This window comes from Rana temporaria, chromosome 7 (genome assembly GCF_905171775.1).
Source record: "Rana temporaria chromosome 7, aRanTem1.1, whole genome shotgun sequence".
In the NCBI taxonomy this organism is placed as follows: Eukaryota; Metazoa; Chordata; class Amphibia; order Anura; family Ranidae; genus Rana; species Rana temporaria.
The window spans coordinates 184,129,274-184,150,078 of NC_053495.1; the positions used below are offsets into that span (position 1 = coordinate 184,129,274).

General features: G+C 39.5%; 1 protein-coding gene across 39 annotated transcripts in view; it reads right to left on the minus strand.

Moving 5' to 3' along the window:
• The window catches only part of ADGRL2 (adhesion G protein-coupled receptor L2), a 258,675-nt gene that overhangs the window by 88,397 nt on the left and 149,473 nt on the right, over nucleotides 1-20,805 (minus strand). For all 39 annotated transcript variants that reach the window (XM_040360598.1, XM_040360600.1, XM_040360602.1 and 36 more), the window contains exon 4: nucleotides 7,566-7,675. In XM_040360598.1, coding sequence (XP_040216532.1) covers nucleotides 7,566-7,675 — 110 coding nt within the window. The remainder of the gene's footprint in view (nucleotides 1-7,565; nucleotides 7,676-20,805) is intronic.

Sequence of the window (20,805 nt, forward strand, 5' to 3'; positions counted from 1 at the left end):
GCTAATTTATGATTAGTTCTAATGAATAAATACACACAGTTGCACTTTGTACTAAATAAAGGTTATCTAAAAAAAAAAAATTGCTAATGTGTTAAAAACTAGAAAGTGTGCCATATTTTATTATTTTTGCACAAACCTGTTTCAAACCTATGGGACAATGAGTCTTTTGTTCATTAAGCCAGTTGCTCTTGCCTTCCCAGTCAGGAATAAAACCTGCTCCAGTGATTATTGTAATGAGCCCAATTCATGACAGCTTGATGAATGCCCTACGATATTAACAAACCCTTGTATTCAATAGTTATTAACGTATGGAAGGTAGACGCTCGCATCCATAATAATACATGTGGAAAAAAGCCTGTGCTGGATCCATAAAAATGCAATAAAACAATTAAGGTTTGTCTACTTAGAGAAGCATTTATTTTAGCACTTTGACTGGAATATTAGGGTAAACAAACAGTATGAATGGTTAATCGATGCAGGGAATTTACAGAACGGTGTAACCTAGAGACCCTTCAGTTGGAACGAGGCTTGCAAATGGTATGAAAAAGTGAATTGTATGAGGTGCACCTGTCACAAAGGCAGCCATTTTGTGAGGTATGCCAAAACCCTGGTGGTTGTGGTTAAAAGAAAATAATGTCACCCAGCTAAAAAGTGAAAGTAGCCATTTTGAGGATGACATCAAATGTTCAATAGTTGACCATACATATACTTTGTATATCTGAATCTAAAAACTTTTCTGCTTTTCACTTTTGATAAGAGTAGTGAGTCGTTAAAACCCCTGTCACTCCCCCCCCCCCCCAACTGGGGGAAATTTTCCTTTTCATACACACCAAGGGAAGTGGAAGGAAATCTCCTTATCACCAAAATACGTGTCCCTTTTCCTATCTATTCTTGTTCTGGTGACTCAAAAAATGTTCAAGGTTTTTCTCAAATTTCTGTCCAAGTAACAAGGGCAACCAAGAGAGATATTGAGGAAGAATCTCTCCTGCAGGTGACACATAGAAATAAAAGCCTGACACAGGTTCCAACCATAACCCGCTCTATCCAAATCCTAAAACAAAGGTTAGACTATTCATAAGCTTCGATTTTTAGAACACAATAGTCCTTATTTAACCCATAGCGATTAATCAGATCCAAGCTGCCATTTCTCTAGTGCAGGTTAGAAAATGAAAGAAAGAATCTGACTTATGGCTATTGGAAAAACAGAAAGTTTTAGACTTTTTCCATATAGAAGGATCACTGACATCTTGAGGCACACCATGGAGGCAGCCATTTTGAACAAAAAAACATTACTTATGAGGATGTAACCTTGTGGCTATGAAAAGATGTTGACTGTTCCCAGTAAATTCATTGCATCCTTGTATAAATTTGTCTCCCAGCAAAATGGCTACCTACACAGTTTGTAGGGATGAGCAAGTCTTAAAGGAGATGTCCACTTTCTGGATTGCGTCACCAGATCTATAGAAACCATTCTATAGAAATATTTTACCTAAAATTCTTTGAATCTGTGTTTTGCTTTTTGTTTTTAAACCAAGCTACCAAATGTTTTAAACATTTCACATGATACAACTTAGAAGATCATGTTGTGACAAGAGCGGGCTATGCCCTTTTGTGGGTCCTTTAATATTACAGGATGTCAAAGGAAGAAGATGACACAATCTCAAGTGCTCCAAGGCATTCCCAACAAAGTAATTACTGTTACAGCTGGATTAGCTGCTGCCTTCTATAGCTATAAGACATAAATAGATAGCACGTAGGTGGTAGGTGGACATCCCTTTCAAGAGGTGACTAAAGACTCACATCTATACCACATTATTGCACATACATACGTCATATAATTAAATTAACACAAGGATAAACTTCATGCATAAGGAATCCTGTGTACAGCCACTAGGAAAAAAAGAACATCCTGCTTGCTAAAATAAAATTAGATGTGAATGTTAATAGGTAATTGACAATTTTCAAGGAAGCATATAAACCTTCTCCATTGCTTGGAAAAAATACAATTTGCAGCCAGGTTGATCCATCAAAGCAAACTCAAGTCTTTGCACAACTGCACAGAAGGTCAACTAAATCCAATATCGAGTTCATTTTGGGCTACCAGTGCACAGGGCCAATCATTAGCTTCTTCAATCTCTCACAGACTCCAACATTCAATTCTTCTTGCAGAAAGTGGTCTCTGCCCTGTAACATGGTCACTGGCACTTCCCTGCAGGTGGCAACCCCAAATATAAAAGATTACTATGCCTTGCAGAAAGTCTTTTAGGTGTCTGCATACAGCAATTTGAACATGGGATTCTGGTGGTAATGTCTCTGGAGTCCATGGGTGCCGAAATAAGCCAAATATGGGACTAAACCTATTAGCCTTGTCAATTTTGAGTGCAGTTAGCGTACAGTATATCAAAAGCCCAAACTTTATTTTCTGGTTTTAGGTACAGTAAAGAAGGGTTAAAATCCCCTTGGGTTATTTCTTTGCTACATTCATCAAGCTGGAGATAATTCACTTTTCAATGTCCTGAAGACACAATAGGAAATTAGAGGAATTTTCCCAAAAGTGAATGAAATGCCTACCTTTGAGAGTTGTCACAGCAATACGCGTTCCCTATTGGAGTATTATCCTCCATTTCTTGATGACTGCTTACATTTTTGGATTTCCTCCCACTTTTTCTCTCATCAACAATAGTCAATAGAGTTTGACCCAAGGATCCAACCATTCTCTACTCTCCAAAACTGAAAAACATGCCTTTGCATACATTTTTAATTTGGTGATGCCTGCCATGGTATTTGCTTGCCTTCCGCTTCAATATGTAGACTTGGACTCATAATTTTGCAGCAAGTGGAGTAAAAAATGCTGAGCTACACTCTCTTGCTTAGTGACAACAAGGAGTGCCCTCACAGGATCAGACTGAGAGCCAAGCAACTAGCATTTTAATAAGGTCAGCTGTGAAAGCCTGTGTTTCTCTAAGGCAGTGGTCTCCAAACTGCGGCCCTTTGCTTGCATTTATCTGGCTCTTGGGGTACTATTCCTCACACTGACACTAATGATGGGACACCATTCCTCCCACTGACACCAATGATGGGGCACCATTCCTCCCACTGACACCAATCATGGGGCACTATTCCTCCCACTGACACCATTGATGGGACACCATTCCTCCCACTGACACCATTGATGGGACACCATTCCTCCCACTGACACCATTGATGGGACACCATTCCTCCCACTGACACCATTGATGGGACACCATTCCTCCCACTGACACCATTGATGGGACACCATTCCTCCCACTGACACCATTGATGGGACACCATTCCTCCCACTGACACCATTGATGGGACACCATTCCTCCCACTGACACCAATGATGGGACACCATTCCTCCCACTGACACCAATGATGGGACACCATTCCTCCCACTGACACCAATGATGGGACACTATTCCTCCCACTGACACCAATGATGGGACACTATTCCTCCCACCGACACCAATGATGGAGCATGGTTACCGACCCCAGAACATTTTCTACTCCTATTGGCTATAGTTCCTCCCTTCTAATGTCTGAAGGATAACAAGCTGGCCCTTTGTTTAGAAATTTGGAGACCCCTGTCCTAAGGCAGCAGAAAATAGGTATACACTTCAATGGAATACACTCATAAGGTCATACGCTTCAATGAAATACTGCCCCTGGTGCCAAGAATATTTCCTATACCATAAGGTAATTCACATTAAAACTCCGATTACATCATTAAAAAAAACTCAAGAGGTTCAAGAAAAAAAAAAAAAAAAAAGAAAGAAGAGAAATCACAACTGAGGAATCCTACACCATTACTATGTTCAAGCAAACAAAAGCAAGATATAACTGCTTGTCAAGACCAGCAAAGCTTGTTTTTTTTTTTAAACTGACCATACATAATACAATTTTCTTGTTCAATTTTCTTTAGCTTTACCTTCAACTTTGTAGTGCAAGGGCCTGCCTGATTGCATACAAATTGAAAGTGTTTTTGGTTTGACCTCATATTATATGGTTTAGGTTATTGGTCCCCAAACTGTGGCCCTTGGTTTGCTTTTATCTGTCCCTTGGGGTGCTATTCCAGCCACTGACACCAACAATGGGACAGAATTACTGTCACTGACACCAACCATGGGGCATTATTCCTCCCACTGACACCATCAAAGGGGCACAATTCCTCCCAATGACACCAATGGTGGGGGCACAATTCCTCCCAATGACACCAATGGTGGGGGCACAATTCCTTCAATTAACACCAACAATTGGGCATAATTATTTCCATCGATGCCAACAATGAGCCACTATTCTTCCACTGACACCAACAATGGGCCACTACTCCTTTCATTGACACAAACAATCGGGCAGCATTTCTCCCATTGACACCAACGATAGTGCACTATTCCTCCAACTGACACCAACAATGGAGCACTAGTCCTCCAACTGACGACATACTGGATGCTAGGACATTTTCTATTCCCACTGGCCCTACTCTGGCCCCACTAAATTCTGAAAGACAGTAAACTGGCCCTTTGTTTAGAAAGTTTGGAGACCCCTAGCTTAGGTAAATCTAAAGTTAAATTGTACAAGATAATTGTATAACGTATGGCCAGCCTAACACAACATTTTATGTCAGCTGCATTGGGGCATGCTGAGGGGGGAAAAAGGGGGGCAGGCATGTTTTTGGGTGAGTAGCCACTTGCTGAAGACCCACTGTAAATGAAAGAGCAAAGGTACCATAACATGCACGACATACATTCCAATTTAAGTAAAATGGTCGCTTTTGCTATGGACACACATTACCACCCTTCCAATATATTTTAACGTATCAGTAGTCTCCCCTCTACAAATACGAGCCCTTGTCGTCTTTGTACTTTCAGCCGACATGCAAGAATGCTTGGCTGGTCATTTTTATTTTTAGCAGAACATTTATTTAAACAAATACATTTTCTGGGATGAAAAAAAAAAAAGTATCAAACAATCATTTTCTACTAAATGTGCAGGACGAAAGTCTGTTCCCAAATATTGTCTAAAAGGAAATAATGTTACGGCTCCAATTAAGCTTAGAAAAACAAGGTCTGGAGTCTGATGGTAATACAAAACAAATGATGGAATGAAACAATGTAGGGCTATGGACTAACTCATACCCGACTCATAGAAGATGGGTCTTTTATACTTTGATCAACAAAATAAAAGTGGACATCAGACTCCGATTTACTAAAGTGTGGCGAAGACAAGATTTACTAAGGGGCAAAGGGAGGGAAAGCAAACCTGTTCAAACATCCAATCTAAAGTTCCTCCACAAATGATTTAATGTTTGAAGCAGGACTAGTTTACCTTACATTATACTCAAGTTAACCAGGTCCAGAATCAGTTCACTTTACATCCTGTTACATAATTAGACCTTCAGACTTCTATACTGGGAGTTATATCTAACATGGGAAGCAGGAAGAAGTATTATGGTTCCAGCTAAGTGGACAATCTATAAATTATATAACTTAAACACATATTTGAAAATGTTGAAAACTGGACTATAAAAAAAAAAGTCTGGTCTTGGGGAGATCAACAACGCTTTCATACATAATTTAGAAAAAAATCTGAAAAGTTTTGATTGTATAAATATTCACCCTTTTGCTCAAAAACCCCTAAATAGATTTATTTAATTGCCCTCATCAAATTATTTAAATGGAGTCCATCTGTGTGCAATTAAAGTGTCACATGACCTCAAAATAATTAGGCTTCTTTCTAGAAGGCTATAGAGTGTGTACTAAACAAATCTAAACAAACAGCATCATGATGACAAAGGAGCTTTCAAAGAAAATTGGGGATAACATGTTTAAATTGCATCAAGGGCAGGGCTATGAAAAAAAAAAAGGCCCAAAGATTAAATATACAGAACCAATAAATCCAATATTACAAATAAAATAAATAAATCACAAAAACAACTCTGCCTAGAGAAAGCCATCCAGCAAAATTCAAAGACTAAGTTGGGAGGGTATTAGTAAGAGAAGCAACCGAGAGGCCAATGGAAATTCTGAATGAGCTGCAAAGATTCATGGCTGAGATGGGAGTTAAATTAAATATTACAAATAGAATAAGTAAAGCACAAAAACAACTCTGTCTAGTCAAAAGCATTAGTAAGAGAAGCAACCAAGAGGCCAATGGCTACAGGAGCTGCAAAGATTCATGGTTGAGATGGCAGAAACCAATAACCTGGATGCTGCACAAAGCTATTATTTATAGCTTAGATAAGAAAAAAAAAGGCGTTACTAGAAAAGTAAAAATTCGCCCCCACCTTTTAGAGTTTTCCAAAAGTCACCAAAAACATGCAAACCTAAAACGTACTGGCTTTAATATGGAACGCCAACAATGGTTGCTACGCTGAAAACACCTTCCTACAGCAAAGCATGGTGGTGGCACAAACATGGTTTTATGGATACTTTTCACCAGCAGGGACTGGGGGGCAAGTTGGATGGAGCCATATACTAAAGGGAAAACTCTTTTGTGAAAAATATACAAGATTATGGTGGAGCTTCACTGTCCAAAGGTACAATGGCTCTAAAACTCAGCCAGTGCTACACCACACTAGCATAAAATAAAGAACCGGAATATCACAGGAGTGTAGACCTCAATTCAGTTGAGCCTTCATTCAACCTGACCGAACTAGAGGATATTTACAAAGAAGAGTCGGGAAAAAAATGCAGATGCGTGACAAACCTAAAAAAGACTGAAAATGTTAAGTACAGCCAAAGGTGATTTTTCCAATTATTGACTGGAGGGTAAATATTTATGCAATGTATGCATTTTTATTCAACTTTAGCATCACAATAAAAATATACTGTACCTTTAATATGATAATTAGGATGTTTAAATCTATTTTATTTAAAGGTCATACTACATCACTATAATCAAGGGATTATATTAAAATACTATACGTGTATGTTATGTTAAGAAAGGTATTATACATTATAAGGAATAACTTTTTATTCTTTTGCAAAAAATAAAGCTGTGACAAGGTGAAATGCCTCCACCTACCATCACCATCGTTACTCAGCTTCGATTTACAGTTTACTGACAAAGATTTTGCTCAGAACTCTAATGCAGTTCCTCAATAATAGAAGGATTTGCCTCGGCCAAACTTAATAAAATGGACAAAGGGATCTGCAGCAGCAGGTAGCTGCTTAAGGAAACTCAGTATTGAAGTCAGAGTCAATACCTTCTTTAGGAAAGTGTGAGCCAAATCAATTTGTTCGGGCCCAGCATCAGGCATATGTAGACATTTCTGTCTGGCACCCAGAACGGATAAATCTGGTTTGTTTTCTTGAAAAACACAAGTTCCTGAAAGCAAACACATTAAGGCTGCAGGAGGACGCTTGGCTATCGCAGCAGCATGGCTATCTTCCACAATTTGGTGGGTGGGGAGGGGAGGATCTTGCCTGTCCTTCATGCAGAATGGTTCTGAATGTCTGAAAGCGTACGCGTTGTGAGCATTTGCCATTGGGAAAACAATTTGTTTAGGTTTGTTTTTACTCAAAGGGACAATCGGGTGTACTTACTGTATGGGACACATTCATATTGGACTTCCAAGTACTTATACGTTCCCGGACATGGGTCAGGGAACACTTCTGAACCTGTGATCACCACACACTGTGTCCTATTGTTACACCTGGAACAAAAAAACAAAGAAGTCCATTAATTAGATGTAAACCACTGTATTATGCAACATGAGGTGGAAAATAAACATTGCTTTTAGTAATACCGGGTTAAAAACAAGAAAAGAATAAGGTTGATGTCAGATGGGGGATTCCTTCCACTAGCGACAGATCACCAGTGGCTGAATCGCTAAAAAGGCTGCTTGTCTGGTCGCATCGAATGGCTCTTGTAGCCAGATGCAGCAGATAGTTGCTCTGTTGCTGGCTCCAATGCTGCTTAATCTTGATCATTAGCTATAGGAGGTACAAACAGGCAGCCTTTTTTGCAATCCTGCCGCTGACTGTTTGACACTGCCAGCAGCAGGGTTGCTAGCCGAATAATTTGACATTAGCCTTCGAGTATGAAAATTCAAAGTAGAGTGTGATCCCCATTACGAAGGGATCATTACAATGACCTCTACAAGATAAATGGTCAGTAAGCTAGATAGATATAGAAAGCATCCTCCAACAATAAGGAATGCTGGAGCATCTGGCTCCTGTGGGCAACAACAGTTTGTCCATCATGTGTTAGTGCTTTAGTGCGACATCCTGAATGCAGGGACGGGTGAAAAGTAGCTTTACCAAGAGCCTGAAGCAATAAAATGTCATATTTATCCTTTCTACTTCAAAATGTGAACAGCAACCCCACCAGTCTAATTTACTATAGACTATAAACACCAACAGTTTAATAAAGGTGCCCCCATGAAAGAAGATGTTACTGCTCTAGGCACCTGCTGGATGACCAGATCCACTGGAAATTTACGGTAATTATACAAATATATGTGCAAATGAGAATGCCAGAACCAAAATACCCAATCACATAAGAGATAAAAAAAAAAAAAAATTTTACAATGATTTCCTACATGCAATTGTAAAACCACATCCATCAACTTGTCTGGACGTATATTCAATTCTCCTGAAAATGTCCTACGATGAAGAAATGCGTAGGGATGGAGTTTTAGTGCGGATGTCATTGTGTATGCATGCTTGTTTGAACAACATACTAAGTGGTTTGTTTGTATGCTGTATCTCTACTATCCTCTGAGTAAATCTGAAAAAAATTGCCGTAGAAGGTTAATGTAATATAATTCCTCCATTCCTTTAATGTGGTGAATTGGGATCTGTGCTGGGGCTGTGACTGGTGAAATCCTGCTACAGCCTAAGGTTGGGTTCACACAGAGCCTCTTGGCCTGGGAACCTCAGACAACTTCTGTCTAGGAGAGCAAAAGTTCCTTTTCATTTTTGACTTTGGCTTACATTCGTGACTATTGAGCAATTGATCATGCTTGGCTATCTGCTGTGGTTTGCTTCCATTTACCATATACCCCAAGTTGTTGCTTCTGAACCTTCTGGATAAAGGCCCTGGCCGGGTTTATAGCCGCAAGCTCACACGGCTTGCCTTCCGGTAAGCTTGCACTTTATGTGATTGATGTGCACAAGTCTGGTTGGTGTTGAGAAGGACCACTTATACCTACTCCTTTGTGGTTGATGGACTAATATATATTATATGGTGGTGTACACACACTTATAATCTACTCATGGACTAACTGGTCACTTTATAAATACACACATATATTTTTTCACCCATTTGTTTATATTTTTTATTTATATGGGCCGGAGGGTTCATCTGTAATTTGAAAGAACTATTCACCACCTAAGCCAACTGTTTAAACAAAAAAAACAATTGTGGCAGCCTTACAAGTACACTTCATATACAGAGCATTGCACACCAATAATTTCCCTGTTACCCATTCCCTTTACAATCCAATATCAATTGTTTCCAGGAGTGTAGTTTGCACCACATGTCAAAGCACAATATTGTTTATTACCATAATTAATATTATACAGGATTTATACTGTATAACACCAACAGTTTGTGCAGCGCTTTACAACAGGAGGACAGACAGTACAGTTACAATACAATACAGGAGGAATCAGAGCTTACAATCTGGAATCACCTTAAGCAAGTCCAACTTCACCATGTCCCGCATAGGCCAACATATCATTGATAGTACAATAAGAGAATGTGCCCGAGACATGCATGGTATCATTAAAACACATGTACAGCTCTAACCACCCTTTGAAAAAGAGAGAAGCCACCTCGTTTTGCTCTCTGTCATTATCTGCCATTAAAACGTGGTTCTTAGAATGTCAGCAATGTTCTATTCTTGCAAACAAAACTATATATAAAATATTAATAAGTGCATAAATCTGCTTTTCATCTCGCGCTGAACGTTCAAAATAATGTTGTTGAGAGCAATGTCATCGAGCTCAACGTATTTGCCAAGACTTATGATACAATTAATTTGTCGCTTTCAGGAATGAAAAAGATCAAAATTCATTAATGATTTAATAAACACAGCTAACATGGAAAAAAAGGGTTTTAGGAGTTGGAATTAAAACACACACTGAATAAACAGAGGATCTTAAACTGTAGCCAAGACACGCAATACAAATGTTCCAATGCACGATAAGAATTGTTAACCTCATCAACAGAACGGATCGGAGGGGCTAGTTCCTAGAAAAGTTTGCCAGGTGACCTATTTGACCTGCATGGTCAATACTTTTTTTTATAACCCCTTTATGAACAAGGGTATTTTATACTTTCATCCCCGTTTTTGGCCAAAACGTGTACAAACCAACACTTTAGAGATGGAAGGGTCAGAACTTTGGTCATGTTCTCCTGCTATCATTTGAGATATTTTTTCTTAATCCCTGTCCTGCTGACAAACTTTTACAATACAGGAAGTAAAGGGAACTCTCTGACAGCAACAAACACAATAACTTTGTTCATAGTAGCATAGGGAAAGGCTAGAACCGCTTACAAATTTTTATTACAGATTCACCCCAATTTCGAGTCTGGTAAAACCCAAAAGAAAACAAACACCGCTCCACCTAGTTTAATCCAAATGGATATACATGATCCAAGGATGCATTCACATTATGGGGCCGATTTACTAAAACTGGTGCACTCAGAATCTGGTGCATCTGTGTATGCTAGCCAATCAGCTTCTAACTTCCGCTTGTTCAATTAAGCTTGTGTTGTAGTTGCGTATACATTATTTTAACACAATTTACCTTTCTTTTTTTTTTTGGGCAACCACGCTCAAAGCCTGGCGTTTCAAAACTGTTACAGGCATGCAGTCCAAAGACTGTAATGGGGTTTTCGGGTGGTTTAAAGGATTAGTAAAGGTTTTTTTTTTTTTTTTTAACATGTCATACTTGCCTTCACTGTGCAGTTCGATTTGCAAAGATCCTCGTCTTCTGGGTTCCCTCGCCTCCTCCCCGCAAAAGCCAACCCCCTTCTGGGAAGCGCTCTCCCAAGGGGGTTAGCTTGCAGGTGCGCTCCCATGTGATACAGTGGTGGCCATAGCCGACAAGTGTATCACTCTGCCCCGCCCCCGGCGTGCCACTTGATTGACAGCAGTGGCAGCCAATGGCTGCGCTGCTATCAATCATCCAATGAAGAGCCAAGAACACCCGGGACGACCGGACCGAGAAGCCATCGCGTTCACAATGCAGGACTTTTAAGGGCTCAGGTAAGTAAACGGGGGGCTGGGAAGCTTTACAACCCCTTTAATGGTCATTTTGAAACACACAATAGGTACCGAAAAAAACACTGGAGGACCAGACCAAGTGTTGGGAGATCATAAGGAGTTTATTTTTCTAATATACATCATCCATCAGAACACATTCCTAAAATATCAAAAGTACAAGCCAACCTGTTTCAAGTGTTCTAATGGGCCCCTTCATCAGGACTTTAAGCTGAGTGTAAAGCAGCCTGAAGTGCTGCTGAGTACAAGGGCTCTTGGTTGGCAGGAAAAAAAAAAAATATGTAGCGGTTTCTAGAAGGCTCTTCAGGTGAAAATTAGAAGGTACGGAAATAAACAGGAGAGCCGTGCCAACTTTCATTTGTTTATTTCATTAACAAAAGTCAAAAGGGACAAGTTGACACACTTCGATATTGACGTGCCATTGATCCATTTTTGGACCTGCTCCTCTCATCTCCAACTCTCACATTCCAATAAACTGAACATTGCAAGGAAACATAATGTAGTGGACGTTAGTTTATAAATTTAAGTCAGAGAGTGTCCAGGCCAAAGGACATGTTTCCTGCATTTTGAAGAATCCGACATACCACACTGCCTTTGCCATCAATCCTCATCTCTATGGAGTTTACAATTTAGTCAACCTAACCATTAAATATGCATTCTTACATGCATGGCTAAGAATATGAAAGTTGCCTTTTGGATAGATGCTTAATTTTTACCTCAACTTAAGAGGTAAAAGGAGCCTCAACTTGGACCACTGACAAAAAAATATTCACATGATACAGGAGATGGTCAGAAACTAGAGACATTTTACAAGAGATGGCTAGAGATCATTCCTATAACAGTCCCGTTACAAATCCCAGTGCCGACTGCTTGGGTCTGAGGGCTTCACAAGAAATATCGAAAGGCAGCATGTGGCCCTCGGCCTACACCTTGAGCACCAGTTACCCAGACTAGGAAAATAAAAAAACTCTAGGTAAAAAAGGCTCCAGTAATTTTAGTGCGTTAAGGTAACAGTGCTAAAAGCTGATCCATGAGGTTTGCCAACATTCCAAATAACTAAAGCAGAGCTTTATTTGTAGTCTAGAATCTTACAGTTTCCTCTCTTTTTGTGTAGAAAACAAATAAATAAAAAAAAAACAAGCCAATAATAAAAAGAAAAGGCATCATGGACAGAGATTTGCTCGTACCCTCAAGGCAAATAAAATATTAGAGAGGGGGAACATCCAAAAGATTTTAATACTTTTTTTACATTTACAAAACTAAACATAAAATGTCAAAGTTTAAATAAAGACTAGAACAAACAGACCTTATTGTCTCAAAATGAAAGGCTCAGTTTCAAAGCAAAAAAAAAAAAAAAAAAAAAGATCATTTTTAGAAGGTGAGGAAACAGAAATAACATGGGAAAAATGTTTTCCCTCTTGGTATGAGAAATGTGAACAAAATAATATTAAAGGAAGCAGCTCTGTGCTGTGGATTTTAAAAGCTGCCAGACAGCTTAAATACCCAAAATTGCAAACTGCAGGGGATACGAGTTGGGGAAAAGTTTTGGCATATCTAGCTATGGAAGGATCATTTCAATTAGGGACTCTAGATATGTCAACAGTGGAAATAAAAGTGGCTCGTTTAATTTTTGTATCCATTTTAAAACACCTGAGCACAGTCTGAATCATAAGTAGACACATATGCAAGCCATCAACACATAAAATACCCAAGTTTTAGATCTCCAGAGCTCTACAAAATTCCACTCTTTGGTTCTCAGGTCAGAGGACGGGTTCTTGTTCATATTAAAGATACAAAGAGAGACATCAATAGTTCAGGAATGAAACAAGTATGGCTTCAACAGTATAGCAGTAGAACACTTAAGAAAAAAGTGTAAAAAAAAAAGCAAATAGGTAATTTTGCATAGTGGCCTAAAGCCTATGCCCAATAATAATAATAAAAAAAATCCTAAATTTTAAATCTCTTTACTGAAAAGTATAAAATAAGGCAGCCATACAGGGATCAAAATTTGTCCGGTTCAGCAGGGACAGGATGAGGTTTGATCCATGTATGTACAAGGCTGATTGTACCCAAGTCGATCCAGCCTGCCTTTTTATTTTTCATAAGATTACATCTGACAGCTATGGACACTAGCAGTAAACATGGTGTTCTGCCAGCCATGAAGGCTTCCCGTGCCCCCTTCTCCCACCCTTGCGGGTAGAAAACAATAGCACTGCCGGAGGCATTCCCTATCAACACTGACTGTTTTGATGGTGGAATCAAGCAATTTGCTTTTCTTACACTCGTAGTGGAAGGAAAATGGATCGAATCATCTATGTATGGGCTGCCTAAATGTATGAAGAGTGCATGTTCTCCTCATGTTTGTGTGGGTTACTTTCAGGTCCTTTGTTTAAGACATGAAAGCAATTTATTCAGGGAATATAGATTGTTCAGAATGCTGTATCTAGACTAACTTAAAGTGGTAGTAAAGCCCACTGTGTGATTTTTACCTACAGGTAAGCCTATAATGAGACTTACCTGCAGGTCAATTTAATATCTCCTAAGCATGCACCGTTTAGGAAATATTCCCACTAGATGCAGCCAGTGACATCACTGGCGCAAGCGCTCTGAAGGTCTGGCATACCCTTACAGACCTTTAGAGCACCATGCCATAACCGAGGTCTTGGGAGTGATGCTATCACGCCTCTGGCCACTTACACAGATGGAGTTTGCGAACCCGAAAGGAAGACCCGGTGGAGATGGAGGCCCTCTGAACGGTGACAGTGCGCCACTGAAGGGCTTAGTTCTAAGGTTAGTATTACATAACGTGCCAGTATGCTATACATACTAGCACATTATACTATTATTTTGTAGGGGGAAGTTTGGATGGGATCCCTGCATCCAATACGCAATAGCAGGAGAATGTGATTGGCTCTCTACGGAGCCAGTTCACATATCTCCGATACGAGTCCTGTGCATCTTTGGTGTGTTTTTGGTCCGAATTCAGCCACACTGGACCCCTGCTGGGAGCCGCATCAAAGTTAGGTATGAACGGAGCCTAAAAGAATGTTCATTGGTTTGGCCATTAGGAGATGAATCAACAGGCAGTTGAAAGCTCAAAGTAGCCCTAGCCCTCTGGAAAGTAATCATGACACCACAAATGATCAAAAATTCCCGTGGCACTTGCACACCTACATGCTAACAAAGGAAAACTAAGGGCCCTTTCAGACATGCGGACCATATGTCCGCTTTTTCATCCATCCGTTTGCGGATGAAAAAAGGACATACATTGGTCCCTATGTGATTGCGGGTGTCAGCGGACACCTGTAATCGCCCGCCTCCGCAAAGATCTGATTTTGCAGATGGAAGAATGTCCTATTTTTTCCTCCGTCTGCAGATCGGATGAACACGGACACGCGGTCCGTGTTCATCCGATCCCCCCATAGGGGAGAGCGGAGAAAAGTCAGGGCGGTCCCTGCACAGTGTGCGATACCCGCTGAGCTTACGGACACAAGGAGGCGGATCATTACTGATCCGCCCCGGGTGAAAGGGCCCTAAGAAGTTTCCTAGGACATCACAAGATGTTTTTTAAGGTTGAACATTTCCAAAAAAAATCAAAACTAAAAAGTCTACCTACATGTTGCCCGAATTTTCACTGATGTTTTCTAAAACACATTAAAACAGACCCTTGCACTTGACTCAACCAGCTCCTGGGTGTGATATTTTTTCCATCTGCCCTTGGTTTAAGGTTCTGACCATTTCATATTATGGGATAAAATAATGTTTTGTTCAGCCTAAAATCCCGACAGCAAAAAAAATGTATTTAGCACATCAGTTAAAGAGCATAAAAGACCTTCATAGATTTGTAAAGAAGTTCAATAACAGCTTAGATCTTAAAATATTATAATAATGTTTTGCTTGTTTGAAGACAATCTTAGGTAACACAATGCAAAACAAATTACTTGAAATCTCTATTCTCCCTTGTTTGTTATTACTCGCTACCAACCGTGGAATGATGGAAAGAAGATTCTCCGTGCAATCTATTGTGCAAAGTGTTTTAATCAATATCCTTGTTCTACTGATTAAGCCGGGACTTCTGTTTTGGCAAGATAACATTAGTTTCTCTTGTCATGCTCCAAAAACTATTGGGAATCTTCAGCCGATCATTAGATATGCTACAATAAAGCAATAGTGCGTTCTCTTTCTTCCTTAAATTACTTCTCTGCTGTGCTATCACCCGTCATCTGCACAAGCACTGGATCATTATTAGTGCTCCCCTGAAACCACTGCCGCCACCACTCTGTCTCTAAACCACTGGATGCCATTTTCAATCGAGGTTTCGGCGTGAAAATATAAATTAGGAAAATTTCATTACCTCCTGCCAGGGGCCATTTTTCAGCAACTATTCGCAAAGATTAAAAATGCAGAATGGAAATGAAAAGCATATGACATCAACATCTACCAAAGGCAGGACTCGGATACAGGACACTCTGTCATTAAAGGCTGCTGTCACCTGCACTAATTAATTCAGTTAATTTTAAGCGTGCACCAGCAACAGAAGGTGCATGGAGATGAGAAAAAGAGGTCGATGGAAAGTGGTTTAAAAGAACTAGCAGAATATTTCTTGCTCTGATAGTATATAAATATTAATATACTGTTGCAAACATACACAAAAATGTCAAATAAAAATAAAATCTACATATGAATAAAATCCTGAGATAGAGATATACACACATTATGGCCCGGATTCACAAAACACTTACGCCGACGTATCTCGAGATACGCCGCGTAAGTGTAAATATGCGCCGTCGTATCTGTGCGCCGTGCCCACAAAACTAGATACGCCTGAAAATAGGCCTAATCCGACCGATGCAACTTTTCTACGCCGGCGTATCGTTGGCGCATATTTACGCTGGCCGCAAGTGGTACTCCCATGGATTTACTATTCACCTATGCAAATGAGGGAGATACGCTGATTCACGAACGTACTTCCGCCCGGCGCATAATATACGTGCTTTGCGCAAGTCCTACGTCCGGCGTAAAGCTATTCCCCATATAGGAGGCGCAAGTCATGCAAAAGGTATGGACCATGGAACACAGCCATCGTATTTTACGTCATTTACATAGTACGTGAATAGGGCTAGGCGTAGGTTACGTTCACGTCGTAGGCAGTGATTCGACGTATCTTAGGCAGTTGTTTCGATGTGATTCTGAGCATGCGCACTGGGATGCGACAACAGGACTGCGCATGCGCCATACGTTATTCGTAACTTTATGACGCTCAGTCCTTCATTTACATGGGGTCACGCCTCATTAGCATGGCACAGGCCCACTTCCACCTACGCTGGCTTATGCTGAGCAAACCCAGCGTAGATTTGAGATCGACTGGGGGCGAGTGCTTTGTAAATACTGTGCTTGCCTGTGCGCTGCGTCGGCGTAGCGTATATTCGACACGCTACCCCCGGCCAAAAAGTTTGGCCAAAAAAATATATATATATAACAGGGTAAAAAAAAATAACACAAAATGAGAAGGTCAAGAGATAGGGCTGGCAGCTTCATCCTTGTAACTGCATCACTGAAGATAAAATTCACTGAAAAGTGGGTACAATTAGGTAAGAAAGTGTGGCTCCATTAAAGTGATTGAAAACTAATGAATTCTTCATGAAAAACCCTGAATGCAAAGTAACCATGAAATTAAGAAACTAAATGTAGTGTAAATAATATAAAAAGTGCACATATCCCAAGACCATTCTCTTGTTTGTCACAGGCGTGTTATTAAACATGAGCACCTTCGGTCTTTTTTCTATCTTCATTAAGAAAAAAAAAAAGAGCCCACATTATTTGAAATATAGGATTCTAGTAAAAGATTTGTCTTTATATGTGCACACAATTTATCCTTAACATTCATAAAATACACTTTTATTAAACACCTCATTTAAAATTGTCAAACACCTTCAAAATCAAGATACGGAATAAAATAAAGAATATAAAAAAGGGGTTGAATTGTGTCTGATGTACATGGGCCAACAAAACATGTTATGGAATGAAAATTAAAACCCTGTACAGAAAGGTGGAATTGTAGCAATTTCACAATTCTATGCAGTCTCCTCTCCAATCATCCCAAAGGTGTTCCCATCAGTTTGCAGTCAGAACCATGTGCAAGGCCAGTCAAGTTCCTTCACCCCAAACTCACTCATCCATGTCTTTATGGACCTTGCCTTGTGCAGCTGGTCCAAATCATTTGGTAGAGGGGGGATTATGGTGTGGGGTTGTCTTTCAGGGGTTGGGCTTGGCCCCTTAGTTCCAGTGAAGGGAACTCTTAAGGCGTCGGCATACCAAGTCATTTTGGACAATTTCATGCTCCCAACGTTGTGAGAACAGTTTGGGGATGCCCCCTCCTCACAACTGTGCTTCTGGAAGAATGGTCAAACAATCCCATAGACACACTCCTAAACCTTGTGATCAGCCATCCCAGAAAAGTTGAAGCCGTTATAGCTGCAAAGGGTAGGCCAACTCAATATTAAACCCTACGGACTAAAACTAGAATGTCATTAAAGTTCATGTGCGTGTAAAGGCAGGTGTCCCAATACTTTTGACAATATAGTGTATGTCCAGTGCAGCTAGGGAGTGGTTATAGTGCAAATTGAAAAAGAGTCCTGTCAGTTTTCTGAGCAGTGCGGTCTAGCTCAGGTGTGAATTCAGGCGCACTGACTTCTATAGGAATGCTTCTGAATCGAACATGTCATTTAGTTGCGAACACGACAGAAACCTGACCCGAACACGACAGAAACCTGACCCGAACACGACAGAAACCTGACCCGAACACGACAGAAACCTGACCCGAACACGACAGAAACCTGACCAGAACACGACAGAAACCTGACCAGAACACGACAGAAACCTGACCAGAACACGACAGAAACCTGACCAGAACACGACAGAAACCTGACCAGAACACGACAGAAACCTGACCAGAACACGACAGAAACCTGACCAGAACACGACAGAAACCTGACCAGAACACGACAGAAAAATGGACCCGACGAAAAATGGACCCGATCCTTATACGCTGAACTACTTTGTCAATTAGCTGTGAAAATCGAGCTTCAATGTGAACCCAACCGAACAAAGAACACAGACCTCTAATCATCCTCATAAGCTCTTCTTGTGAAGTAGTTAGTAGCGCATAAGATGCCTCTCAATATTTTTTTAACACTAAAAAATGATAAATCATCTTCACGATTCGTAGACATCATAGCCCGATGCCCATTTATTTACACACAGAAATGCGTTGATCAGTATCTCACAGTATGATTTACTCGCTCATACCAGGCATAACCACCACTCGGGATATAACTTGCACACATTCTCATCTACTAACATACTGGCATTTAGAGGGAGCAAATTGGAAATCGCAATGGGTTTCACTAGTTAGTTCAAATTAGCAAAGAAGCTGAAACCAAAGCATACAAAAGATGCAGTGCAATAAGACTTAACCTTGCGGGACCTTGGAAGCAATCTCTTGACTTTTTCTCAATAACCCTAGCTAATTATCTGCAAAGTTAGAGGCCTTTTGTGGCAGGTAATTTTTCTTGGACCAGGAGAGTTTTTGGGCTTTTCAATATTTAATTAGGCTGCTTACGATACGAAAATTCTTGCACATACATTGCTCTTCAGTTCCTCCTAATTACATTCACATTTTGATTGGTCATCTTAAAACCACCTCTCTCCATATAATTATTTACTCCTTGAAGATCACTCAAAGGAGAATGTATTTTTCACCTTTATAGCTTTTGCGTTCCACAAATTGCTTTTCGGACCGCTAATTACCCACTTAGAGGATTAGAGACTATATTAATGCAAAAATAACCTGCATTTAGGACAGGTTTTTACAGGATGAGGAGATATATACAGTATATAGCGTGTGAGTAATTAAAGGTGCCCAGGAGAGCAAGACGTATTTTTTTCTATTTTTTTTATCAAATAGAAACGATACATGGAGTTCCAGAGAGTAACCGGGGTGATTCATTTGTGTAACTCAACCAACCACAAGAGATGTGAAAAAACACTGAATTCATTAATTCGAATGTCCACTAGTGTTGCGTGTTGTCGTCATGCCAACATTTTTTTTTTATGTGAACAAGGGAAGGCACTTACTTGTGTATAATAATAATAATAATAATAATAATAATAATAATAATAATAGTAATACTTAAGAGTACAGATAAAAATAAATAAAAAATAAAATAAAAATCGACCAATGGGTACAAAGGAAAACCAGTCTGCAAACTTTTTTTGCACAAACATCTTTACGAAGGCAAATATAGTCTTACTTTTTTTTTTTTTTACCTTAATAAAAGTTTATAGCCAAATTTCAGTCATCATGCAAACTGGAGAACATGAAAAACAGCGGTGTTGCCAAAAACAACCAGATAAACACTTTCAAGGGCTTTGCATTTTTTTTATAATAAAGATCCAATTTGTTGATTTTTTTTTTCTTTTTGGGGGAGATTTGGGACGATTTCTTTCTTAAAAATATGTACCGTATATGCCAACTGCAATTGTGAGAAAACGCCACACAGAAAATATTCAATGACAAGTTGACAGAGTGAAATGCTTCTTTAGCACACCAGCTGTTTAAACACTGTCGTGGCCAGCCACCCTTTTGGTGGAGGAAAATATATTTTCACAACCGTGTGGACTATTAATCCACCGGGAACGGGTGACATCATTCAGGTATGCAGGATAATATTGGTTTAACCCGAAAAATGCCATCAATGTGTGCAGCATATGTACGGGAAATCCAGGAATTATTTAATGGTTAAACGCCTATGCCTCATCTACCATCATAAATGAACAGATTTGTTTTCAATGTTTTTTTATTAGGTTTGAAAATATATATATATTTTTTTTTAGTCTGACAACAATTTCAGTTTAAAAGGAGGACTTTAGTGTGAAAAGTTAACTTGTGAAGACCTAAATATGAAACCCTCAGTTCTTGACTGGTGTTTTCTTTTCTTTTTTTTCTAAGGTACATGCTTTGGGACTGCTGTCCCAATCTGGATTTCATTACCTACACTTGCTGCATGCTTGTTCCAGGCATGTGACTCACCAGGCAGTAAAATATTGTTTAAATATATAAAAGAGAAAAATAAGTGATTTGTTAAAACAAATATATTTTAAAAAATAATATAATAGCAGTGCAGTAAGAAGGACATTGTAAGATTGAGTAGTTTGAAAAAAGGGGGGCATTGTATTGATTTTTTAATATCTATATTTAATTGTGGCAGAGGGATTACTACAATAGCTTCCCACTTGAAACACAGACAGCGTGACTGAATGCAGATGGTAACAAGGACGAAAAGTCTTACAAATCAATACGAAATTTAATAGAAAAAAAAAAAAAATTCTTTCTAGCTGGCTTCAAATCCCATTTTCTGGGTCTATTTATAAATTTTTCTTGCACCCGAGATTCAAACATCATAAATTTCATTCAATTAGAAAATCAATTAGAAAAGGCAAGTATTAGTATTCACTCATCCATGCCTTTATGGACCTTACTTTGTTGCACT